Consider the following 11,298-nt stretch of genomic DNA (forward strand, 5'->3'; position numbering starts at 1 on the left):
CGGGGAAGAACCGCATCTTTATTCACGACCCCCCGGGCACACCACCTGTGTCCTGCATCTCCTCATTCGCCTCAGCGCCACTGCATGAACCCTGCGCTTGTGGAACGCTGCCGGGGGGCCTCCATAGTGTACACTACACAACACCAGCGACCGGGACTAGGGCAGCTCAGCCGTTGAGTCACAAAACTGTGTGAAGAGCGTGCGGGACGTGAACGAAATTGTACGGAATAACTGCAAACGGAGCTTACGGTAAGAATTCTGTGGAGAGCTCCTCCCGGTCGCTTCGGTTGACATGGTGGGAAACGGAGCTTGACGTCGGGTGGTCCCGTTCAGAGCCCAATGTGACCTAAACAACCTCCGTACTGGGTACACAGGAGCCTTCACTCACATCCACGGCCAGGTGTCTGTGCCCCTCATTTTAAAAGAAGCGGCTGAATCGAAAATGGGCAAGCACCACGAATTGCCCATGTTGACCGTGAATGGGCTGCATGCTTGGGTGAGACGCCAAGAATCACTCCGGCTTGGATTGGCGAACCTTGTCGAGCACTGCCTGATTAGGTGGCGTTATCAGGGCAAGGCTATTGGCTCAACGAAAAAGTCAAAAAAAAAGTTGCGGGAAAGCAGCACCACCCTTGGACTCTCGGGAGTTGAAGACGCAGCACCCCACCGCTCTCCTGCAAGTCTTCCGTCCAGCACACAAATCCGTAGTGTAGCGTACAGTAAAAAAAAAAACGTGGTGCGTCGCGTTCATTTCTTTGGGCTTGGCAAGGCAGATTTCGGAATCCGGAGTGCTTGGCTGTTTGTTTCAGAAGCCACGGCGGGGTTCGCTCCTTGGCATCATCGGTTGATGCTGGCGTTCTCCATGGCAATTGCTCCGTCTGACTGCAGCCCACGCCGATCTGCTCCCTTTCAAGAATTCTGCGCTCGCCGCAATGTCGCTGCCCAGGACGGCCGAACTTCGGAAAAGCGCGACGGTAATTAAACCCACGTCATCTTTCTCCGTCCCCCTCCGTTCCCAAAACCCAAGCAAGACTGGGTGCTCCGTAATGGCAAGCCATATCAGGTACCCGAACGGCTGCGCCGCTTGCGGCTGAGATATTGGCGGCAAGCGATGCGTCTCAGCTGCAGAGGCTGGCAAAGTTTTCAATCTCCCCCACGCAGTCCAGGAGAATTGCATTTAATGCCAAGAAGAGACTCAAATTTGCCGCGAGCAGGCTCAGCAATCGCGCACGCCTAGAATGGTGCCATGTCGAATTAATGTTACACTACACTTGGCTGATGATGCGGCGCCGTGCTCTCCGCCCTCAGCCGTCAGGTCGGGTTGCCTCAGCAGAGCGAGACGGATTCTCAGGCATTGGAGAGCATTTCAGCCAAAGGCTGAATGAAATCCCTGGTCGATAGAGACACGAGCGAACCATGCCCAGGACCTGTGGCACTCCCGACCCCCATACAATATACAGGCACTTGCCGATAAGGCTGATGCTGTGAGACGACTTCGAGCAGCGCCACCTCCGCGACACTGGGTCGTATTGTAGTAGGTAGTTCCCGCATAAGGCTGATGCAAAGCTATTCCAACATCCGGGCTTCGGCCTTCACACTTCCTCCTAGCAGAGGATGGCGTATACAGTATTCCGTGTTGCGACAGCAGCCGCCCCCTTCCGATCCCGATGCAGTCCTTCTCTGGAAGCAGCCGAAACCCCATCTTGTGTGTAACTACAGGTAAAATACGTATCAACCGCGAACATCATGATGGTTGTGAGCCGCAGGCGCTACATGATCCAGAATCTCTAATCCATAACAGAGCTTAGGTCAAACCGCAGTCTCTCACAGACCGAGACAACATAACGAAAGTTACTCCAGGGACTAGTCGCGCCGATAAACAGGCAAATTCAAACACTCAGCAGTTGAGTGCCGTTTGCTTTTGGATCTTGGAGAAAATATCAAATACGAACGAAGAAGTTGTTGAACCACCCCTCCCAGACGCCCGGCTCTATCACTGTCTAAACAAACCGTCTTTAACAAGCCCCGACCGGTTCTTCAGAATCAGGCGAGAAACCAGCTCTCTACTTCCGCTCATGCACCAGCCGCCCCTTGACCCACACGCGCTTGGTGTTCCTGTCGTCCCCGTTATACAGCCACTTGGCAATCCGGTCCGGCCAGCTCTCCCACCCAAACACATCCACGTTCCCCGCGTCGCCATCCTCGTCCTCAACGCCGCCGCCGCCCGCGTCATCAACCATCGTCAGCCCGATGAGCTGCGCATCCCACTCCATCCCGACGTCAAACCCGCCTACCTTCCCTTCTAACCCGACCACCTTCGCGCCACCGCGCGTCGCGAGAAAGAGCACCTCCTCCACGCTGAGCTTTGCCCTCTCCTTCTCCTCCTCGCTCTCACTCTCGCTCTCTTTCTTTTCAGCGGCTTTTTCATCTCCACCTCTGCTCCCGCCCCCCGCTACCCCCATCGCCACGTGCCGGCTGACCAAGACGGCGTGCCTCGCGGCCTCCAGCACGCTCGGGCTGAACCCGCCGCTCATGTCGGTGCCCAGCCCGCACACGATGCCTCGGTCGAGCAGCCAGCGCACCCTGGCGGCGCCGCTGGTCAGCGCAGAGTTGCTGCAGGGGCAGTGGCTGACGGCGCAGCCGCGGCGGGCGAGCAGCGCGGCCTCGGGCTCGGTCAGGTGCACGGCGTGGGCGAGGATGGTGCGCGGCGTCAGCAGGCCGGCGGCGTCGTAGAGCGCCGCGTAGGACGCGTCGCGCGCGCCCGTGGCGCTCGGCGGGAACAGTTCCGCCACTAGCGCCACCTCGCGCCGGTTCTCCGAGATGTGCGTCTGCACGGGCAGCTGCGTGGCCGCGGCCAGCTCGCCGAGCTGGCGCATCAGCGCGAAGGAGCAGGCCGGCGCGAAGCGCGGCGTGATGACCGGCCGCACAAGGGTAAAGGTGGGGTCGGCGCGGCGGATGTGCTCGATGCTGGCGAGCGTGGCGGCCACGGCGGATTCGGGCGAGCTGTCGCGGTAGTACGACGGCGAGAGCTGGTCCATGCACACGCGGCCGACGAGGGCGCGCTGGCCGGCGGCGAGGCACAGGTCGGCGAGCAGGTTTGTCGAGGCCACGTCGGTGGTGGCGTAGTAGGCTGCGCAGGTGGTGCCGTGGGCGAGGGTCTTGCGGATCACGCGGCTGTAGACGCGGCGAGCTTTGGCCGGGTCGGCGAGCGAGGCCTCAAGCGGGAAGGTGTACGTGTTGAGCCAGTCGAGCAGGGTCGAGCTGCCGAAGATGCCGACGTTGGGATACTGCGAGGCGTGCAGGTGCGTGTCTGCCGGGCGGTGTTCAGTAAGCTGTTGTTGTTGTGCTACCCCTGGCTGTTGCTGACAACAACCGCCGAGTGCCGAGGACACAGAGGGACAAACTGACTCACCGATGAACCCGGGAAAAAAGAACTGGCCCTCCTTCGCGATCACCAGTTTCACCTCGGCCTCATCCCACCCCAGTCGCGGCAGCAGCGTCGCCCGCGCTTTTACCTCGTCGCAATCCCTCTCCACGGCAACGATCACGCCGGACCTGTCGACGCACACTGCCGCATTGTGCAGGTACTCGAGCTCGGTGAGCGCCTTGCTGTGCACGAAGGTGCCCAGAAAGAGTTGGTTCTTCGCCGCTGGCTCGGCTGGCTGCACCGCCGCCGTGTTGCTTTTTGTCATTTCGGAGGCCAGGTTGCTGGTCGGGTAAGATGCCGAGTTGACCGAGGTCAGGTTGACTTGTCCCCGGAGCAGGAAACGAAAGCCGGAAAGCAAACAGCTCTCCGCCCCACCGCTTCCCGTTTTGTGTCTTGGTTTCAACACTGGGAGAACCAGCGCTCGCTAGCCTCATGCAGGTAACCGACCTGGGACTCGAAACTTCGCGATATCGGTACCTTATATACTCTGGCAATTTATTCCTGTGCCGGATTTCTTTAGTCAAAGTACCTAGGTAGGTAGGAATTTTGAGTGGAAGGCTCGTGACTGGACACGTCTTACCCGACCAACCTGGAACCGACTCCTCAAAGACACCTAAACAGACATCAGACCCGAGAAGAAGCCAGCAAGCAACAGCGGGTGAACCAGCTGAACCCGCGAAAAGCACAGCTCACAAAGAAAGAGTAAACAAGTAACTACTAAACCAAGAGATCCCAAAACGCAAACCCGTCATGTATTATGTATCCCCTCATTGAAGACTCCTTGTGCTCGTGGTCAGAGATGGCCCCGCTGAAACTACCCCGCCAAACAGGCCTGCCACTTGCTTATCAAGGCCCTCCGCTTCCTTACCATCAGCGTTATCACCCCGCGCGGCGCCGCGAGAAGGGGGGAAGTGGATACCCAGGTCACAGGCAAGGATAGGTACGGATGACGGATACGCCCGTAGCGCTTGCCTCGCCGGGGCGGGCGGAGCCCGCCCGGACGGGCCCCTCCATCTCGGCCAGCGCCGGGGCCCGGCAGCTCCTTCCCTCAGCAATCTGGAGTTGCATCCTTGACCATCCGTGACCATCCAAGGTACCCACCCGGGGTTGAGGTTGAGAACAGGCCTTATCCTTCCGCATAAAGTAGTCGGCACCGTCGGATGAAAGAGGAAGGATCGGGTGATAAACGTTTCGCGGACCTGGCTGCCCGGGCACGATTTTAACTGAAGCTGAAGGTTCGCAAGACAGGGCAAAGCGCAAGATGACATTGACTGTCTGAGTCTACACTCACGTTTGTTTGCATGCAGTGCAACGAAGTCACAGAGGACATACCTCCACGACCATCGTGATCATTATGGTTGGGCAAGACACTTGACCTTCAAGACTGCGCAAAACTTCTGAACGAAAAGCAAAAAATCTAGCATTACCAGTATCCGTAAGGCATGGAGTGTTCCTGCGGGCTCGCACATCTAAAACATGAAAACCATGACGCATCAAAACGCGCACCGAGCCGCAACGATTAAGAGATGAGCGCATAAGCCGTCAACCGTCTAAAGGCGTAAACTCCCCCGGAAGACCCTTAACTTTCTTGCAGCACCTCTCATAGCCCCTCAGATGCGCACCAAGCCGCAAGGATTAACAGATGAGCACAGAAGCCGTCAACCGTCTAAAAGCGTAAATTCCCCCGGAAGTCCCTCATCTCTCTTGCAGCCCCTCTCACAGCCCCTCTCACAAATGCGCCGTCGCGATCGCAACCGCCTGGTTCTTGGTGTACGTGATGGACACCGACACGTTCTTGACCCCCGCCTCGTTGGCCGCCTTCAGCGCGGCGCCGTGGAGCTGCAAGCCAGGACACGTAAGCTCATCCACTCTCAATCTATTTTCTCCTTGGAAGTCAGGGCAAAACATACCGTCACCGTCGGCGCCCCGTTGGCGTCCGGGAGGATCTCAATGTCCTTCATTGCCGCACCGGCGCCCTGGCTGGCGACGCCCAGCGCCTTGAACACCGCCTCCTTGGCGCTCCACCGCCCGGCAAACGCCGTCTGCGGCGACCGGCCCGACGCCGACGCCCGACAGTATCGCGCCTCGGCCTCGGTGAAGTTGCGCTCGACAAACGTGTCGTTGTCAGCGTTGACAGTCGCGATGTCCTCGACGTCGAACCCGACACGCGTGTTCGGACTCTCGAGCTGGCGCGTCTGCCCGCTCAGTGTCGACTCTAGGGTCGCGTCACGAGTGAGCACAGACTGGAGCGTCGCCTTTCGCTGCGCCGGCGTCTGCGCTGCTCCGACAGGCGCATAAAGTCGTCGGGGAACGCGAACTTCCCGGTTTTCTCGTCCTCTGTGACCCGCGCCCTGGGGTTCAGCAGCACCGAGCTGAGCTGCTCGTCCGTGTACGGGGCCTTGTCCTTGGCCACGAACAGCGAGTTGTTGATCATGCCGTTGTGGAAGAAACGGTACGCCTTCCTCTGCCGCGCCTCGACCTTCGTCCGGTACTCGTTGAACGTCTGCTCGTCCAACGTGGCAAACAGGTACTTGGGGTGCACGCCGATGGCCTGTGCACCCTTCTGACCGAAGCCGAACGATGTCACCGAGAAAGCCTTGACACCGTCCGTCTGGATGCTGCGGCTCGGGTACAGGATGTAATCGAACTGCTCCATGACCGGATCAACGTTGTCAGCGTTGCGGTTGCCAGGGACGAGGCCCGTGTTGAGCACCTGCAGGCAGCCGTTCATCATCCACGCGCCCGCCGCGCCCTTGGGATGGCCGGTGAGATATTTCTGGAAGATGCCCAGCACGGCATTGCCTTTTTTGCGGCCAAGATGCGCGAGCTGCTGGCAGATAACCGACGACTCGTTCTTGTCGTTGGCCTTGGTCGACGTTCCGTGGAACGACGCCACGCCGAGATCGTCGATCGTGAGACCCCAGGTGGCCAGTGCGCCGCGCAGAGGAGCGATGCTCGGCTCGTCCTTCCAGAAGTGGTTGCCGTAGCTGCGAAGAACTTGCTTGATCTGCCTCTCGGCATCTTCCTCGATGCGCCTGGCCCGGTCTGCCACGTACTCCTCGACCTCGGCCGCTGAATGGCCCTGGGCCTTGAGGGCTTCCGCCTCGTCGGCGAGGAACTGGAGATCGGCGGCCTTGTCGTCCTGAATCTGCCTGGAGCGCCGTTCGATCTGGCGCCGCCTGTACTTGATGTCGAGCAGCGGCGACTGGAACTTCCCGTGATGTTCCCGAGCCGTCGTGAGCACACCCTGGCCCGGGGCAGGCACCGAGCGTCCTATCTTGTCCGAAGCGGTCGTGGTGAGCGCGAGGATGCCGTAGATCGGGACACCCATCTCCAGCGCGAGCTTGGCAGTCATGATGACCTGGACGCCGCAACCTTGCGATTCCATAAATCCGTTCCTGGTCGTGGTCGCCGGCCTGGACATCTCCTTGGGCGTCCGCCCGTGGGCGAACTCGTCCACGGCGTTGCTGGTTGCCTGCATGTTGGCGAATTCATACGAGCCCTCCTCGCCGAAGTCGTCGAAGCCTCCGACGATGCAGACGCGCGCCTTGCCGTCCATGATTGTCTCATAGCCGATGTCAATCGACTCGACAGCCGTGGCGCACGCACCGACAGGCGTCTTGATCGGGCCTGACGAGGAAAGGAGGAGCATGTTCACCCACGCGGCCATGGTGTTGATGAAAGACTCCTGGAGGATGTCCTTCTGCAGCGGCTTGTCCAAGAAGCGGTCGCGGTGCATGCCGCGGAGGGCTTTCGCACCACCCATGCCGGAGCCCACGCAGTTGCCGACTTCCGAGACGTGGACGTACTTGTAGAACTCGTAGGGATCGGTGATACCGGCGGACAGGAGAGCCTCGACGGTGGACACGAGGACAAACAGAGCGACCGGATCGACCTGCGAGATGATGTCGTCGGGAATGCCGTAGCGCTTGGCATCCCAGCCGGTCGGGACTTGGCCGGCGACGAGGCGGTCGAACCGCAGCGCCTTCGGGATCCACAGAGAAGCGCCCTTCTTCACCCGGACCGTGTACTCGCCGGTTTCGGGAATCTCGAAGATCTCGACCTTTTCGCCGTGTTCACGCTTGAACTCTTCGGCAGTCTCCTTGGAGGCCTGGAAGGGCTCCAGGTCCTCCTCGATGACGACCTCGTGAAGCAGTTGCTTCTTGTTCGGGTCGTAGCCGTCGAAAAGCTCGGGCTCGATCAGGCGAATGCCCGAGTGCTCCAGAATGTACTTCTCGTACTTCGGCTTGACCTCCTTGTCGTCGACCGGCTCGCCCGTCTTGGCGTCGACCCAACCCGAGTACGGCTGGCCCTTGATGGGTCCGTTGTGGTGCTTGATGAGACCCATGATCCAGGCCATCTCGATGCAGCCCTCGAGAGAAAACTCTCCGTAGGCCTCCATCTCCCACCTCGTCCTCGAATTGCCCCAGGGGCCGACTTCGGCGAAACCGGTGACGACCACCACCCTGTCCAGGTCGACCATGCCCTTGAGAGTCTCGTTGAGGGGAGCCAGCTCGGACTTCCAGTCAGGCAGAGGCGGGAAGTCGAACTTGATGTTGGCGCGGGGCTCGATGATCTTCTTCTTATACAGAGCCTCGGAGCGCTCACCGTTGACGATCTTGTTCTCGGCTGCGGTCTCCTTGGTGACGGCACGTCGGATCTCGCTGGTTTCGGTAATGGACTTGCGCTCCGCTGTCATGATCGCGTTAAGGTTCGGGATGAACTGCAGACCGCCGTTCAGGTCGGCAAACACTGGCTTTTCCTGGCAAAGCTCGACAATGTCCGGGGACATGAGACCGAGCAGGTTGAATGCCATCTCCTGCTGCGAGAAGGTGCGAACGCCGAAACCCTCGACCGCCTCGGCCACGATGTTGTTGCCGGACATGAGCCCCGTGCCACGGGTCCACCCGATGATGGCGCCGCAGATGGTCAGGTAGTCTCCCCAGGCCTCCGAATGCCACCGGTTGAAGAGGGTCTCGAGCCCGAGCTTAGACTCGGAATACAGACCGTCGCTGCCAAACGTGCCGTGGTTGGGCGAGAGCGGCAGGATGACCTGAGCGGGGCGGGTCTCGTAACCGCGGGCGGCCTTCTGCGACTTGACATTGCCAAGCAAGCGGATCAGATTGGTCAGCATGATCCGGTGCGCCAGCTCCGACTTGGAGTCGATGCCGTCGATCTGGCGGCCCTGCTCGGAGATGGCGGCGAAGGGGACGATGTAGTCAAGATCCCAGCCCAACCCGGTCTTGGGATCGTAGACGTAGTCGATGAGCGCATTGATGTCCTGCACGCTGCCCTGGTTGAAAGGGACAACCACAAGCTGAGAGCCGCGCGAACCGAAGCGGGCATACATCGACTGGTAGTACTCAGTGACCTCGCGGGAGTAGCGGCTGGTGGTGACGAGGACCTTGGCGCCGCCGCTGATGAGCCCCTGGAGGACATCGGCGCCGATCGAGCCGGCACCGGCCCCAGTCATGAGCACATACTTGCCGATGAACGTGACGCCGTTCCGGGCGGCATCCTCCAGGCATTTGAGATACGTCCCGGTGAGCCTCTTGTCGTAATCCCACCCTTGCTCCGTCTTCTTGCGGAGATGGAGGAATGGAATGGTCTCGGTCTTCCCTTTGGGCTTGGCCACCTTGGAAAAACCATTAACCTTGCCGTTCTCCTTGGCCAAGATCTGGCTCTCATTCATGGCGAGGGAGCGGAACACCTCGCTATACAAGCCCTTGATCTCAAACTGCAACGCCTTGCTCAGCTTGTGCTGTTGCTTGATCAAGTTGTAGATCTTGAGGAGGTCGTGCTGGACTTTGGTCCGGTTTCCGTACTCCGAAATCTTACCGCCCTCGGCCATCTGTTGCACGTAGTGCTCGAGTTTCCGGCAGCTGGCACGCGGGATTTCCTCGTACTTCAGGTTGCCGCGAGCATCTATCGTCGTCTTAGGTCCGGTGGGCATGGCGACGTCCTTGTACACGGGATCCGCTGTCAAGACCTCCTTGCAGTTCTCAAGCAGCGTGGCACCGAGCTCCTTGGCGAGCTTGTACGTCTCTCCGCGCTCGGTGGGACAGTTGTCGATGTGGTATTGCATGAACTCGAGGAGCGTCGGGTTGGAGCGGTTCATGATCCGGATGCATTGGCTGACGATCTCGCGATCCACAGTCTTCAGCCTGCCGAAGATGATGTCGTAGTACATGCTCAGGGCATCCTGGCGAGCCCAGTTCCATGACGAGTCGTAGACACGCGCCTTGAGCGGGCTGAAGACCGGTTCGATGCCCGCCGCGTAGAAGTCACCGTGCTCCGCCATCCAGAGATCAAGCTGAGATTGGAGGACTTTGGACGACTCCTGCGAGGCTTGAAAGGCCTTGTCGCCGGCCCGGAGGTCCACATTGAGATACCTCGCGATGAGCTCCAATTGTTGCTTGAACAGAGCCCTCTGGCTGCTGGTGAGCGCCTCGATCGCGGCGGGATCCATCATCATGCCACCTCCGACGCCGGCAGCCGGGCCGGCCGCGGCAGCGGTGGACAGGCTGATGCCAGCATGGGCGGCGTATTTCTGGGAGGCGTCGTCAAGGAAGGCCTTCGCGTCAGCCTCGGAGCCCAGGCGAGCTGGCGGCTCCATGGTGATGGCAAGTAGCAGCACGCCATCCTGCCGACCGGGGCCCAGGCCCCAGCGCGTCTCCAAGTACTTCCGTGCGGTTGTGATGTTGAACCCGCCGGGCATCTTGGATGATATCAGGCGGGCAATGAGGCCCCGTGAAGTCTCGCCCAGGTTGCCGTCAAAAGTAGCCTGCATGGCGGCGCCGAGCTCGTCGAGAGGCGTATCCTCGGGCTTCTCGGGCGTTGAACCGAACTCTTTGCCGAGGTCGCCTAGAATCTCGTTCTGGAGAGTCGATTTGCCTGTGAAACATACCTAATGATCAGCATCGGTGCCCAATGAACGGCATGCAAGCAGTGCACCTACCGTTAACCATATCCTTGATTGCCTTGTCAAGGGGGATGTCTTGTAGGGGTTTCTTGAGCTTCTGGGCAACCAAAGCCCGCACGATGTCCACCGCGGGGACGGGCACGTCGGGGACTTGGGCGGCAGGCCCAGCACTCGGGGGTGGTGGCGCGGCGACCGCCGCTGGGGCGGCAGCAACGGGCACCGCCGACGACGCGCTCGATGAGCCTGCCTCGGGCGCAGCGGGCTGGGGTTCCTCCTCCACCACGGGGTCGACGGCGTAGTAGATCTCCTTGGCATCCTTGTTGTAGCAGAGAATCTGCCGCTGAGCCGATTTGGCGGCGTCGTAGGCCTCGTACTTGGAGGCGAGCGTGCGCTTGGCCATCACACCGAGCGTGTCTGCGGGGCCGATCTCGACGATCCGCTCGGCCATCTGCTCGGCCAGGAAGACATCTTGTGTTTCAATCCACCTCACGGGCGAGGCGAACTGGTATGCGAGAAGCTCCACGAGGAGCGTGTGGGCAAGCTCCTGCTCGACTTCGGGACGCATCTTGGTGTCCTGGCGCGTGAACCGGTATCCAGGCGAAGATTTCAACGACTGTGAAGCGGAATTATGGGGTATCTCTTTTGTTCATCGAGGACTGGCAGCCACCAATCTTCAGGTTGCAGTTTGTCTGGAGTCGTCTCTCCGAGGTGGATCGAAACCGGGGAAGCAAAGAACGGGGGGAAAGGTGCAGGCAACTCGGGGAGAGAGGGGGGGAAGGGGGGGAGGCACTTGAAAACGTCGCTGCCAGCGATGTTGAGCCAGGAAGTCGCGTTCAAGAAACGCAAGGCGAGAACTTGGAATGGCAGCCGTGGACTCGTCAGTGCTTGCTCATGCCTTCTTCTTCGGGGGAACGGGCCCAAAATTTCCATGCCCTTGGCAGGCGCCGCG

General features: G+C 60.1%; 2 protein-coding genes across 2 annotated transcripts; both read right to left on the reverse strand.

The window, feature by feature from the left end:
• Nucleotides 1–1,882: 1,882 nt before the first annotated feature.
• THITE_2122449 (uncharacterized protein) lies at nt 1,883–3,903 on the reverse strand. The gene is made up of 2 exons (XM_003657028.1): nt 3,413–3,903; nt 1,883–3,310 (listed from the first exon to the last, which is right to left on the reverse strand). Exons 1-2 carry the CDS (start codon nt 3,690–3,692, stop codon nt 2,064–2,066), a joined length of 1,527 nt encoding a protein of 508 aa, XP_003657076.1. The 5' UTR covers nt 3,693–3,903; the 3' UTR covers nt 1,883–2,063.
• A 1,230-nt stretch (nt 3,904–5,133) lies between these two features.
• Nucleotides 5,134–11,061, reverse strand: THITE_2122453 (uncharacterized protein). The gene is made up of 3 exons (XM_003657029.1): nt 10,386–11,061; nt 5,338–10,321; nt 5,134–5,266 (listed from the first exon to the last, which is right to left on the reverse strand). Exons 1-2 carry the CDS (start codon nt 10,912–10,914, stop codon nt 5,643–5,645), a joined length of 5,208 nt encoding a protein of 1,735 aa, XP_003657077.1. The 5' UTR covers nt 10,915–11,061; the 3' UTR covers nt 5,134–5,266; nt 5,338–5,642.
• Nucleotides 11,062–11,298: the final 237 nt, after the last annotated feature.

This window comes from Thermothielavioides terrestris, chromosome 5 (assembly GCF_000226115.1).
Source record: "Thermothielavioides terrestris NRRL 8126 chromosome 5, complete sequence".
NCBI lineage: Eukaryota > Fungi > Ascomycota > Sordariomycetes > Sordariales > Chaetomiaceae > Thermothielavioides > Thermothielavioides terrestris.

What these genes read in the sequence shown, in the direction of transcription:
- THITE_2122453 (XM_003657029.1), bottom strand. Translation starts at nt 10,914, where the DNA reads ATGCGTCCCGAAGTCGAGCAGGAGCTTGCCCACACGCTCCTCGTGGAG. An exon ending in AATCAAGGATATGGTTAACG is followed by an intron (nt 10,322 to 10,385) that starts GTAGGTGCACTG and finishes TATGTTTCACAG; the next exon opens with GCAAATCGACTCTCCAGAAC.
- THITE_2122449 (XM_003657028.1), bottom strand. Translation starts at nt 3,692, where the DNA reads ATGACAAAAAGCAACACGGCGGCGGTGCAGCCAGCCGAGCCAGCGGCG. An exon ending in CTTTTTTCCCGGGTTCATCG is followed by an intron (nt 3,311 to 3,412) that starts GTGAGTCAGTTT and finishes ACCGCCCGGCAG; the next exon opens with ACACGCACCTGCACGCCTCG.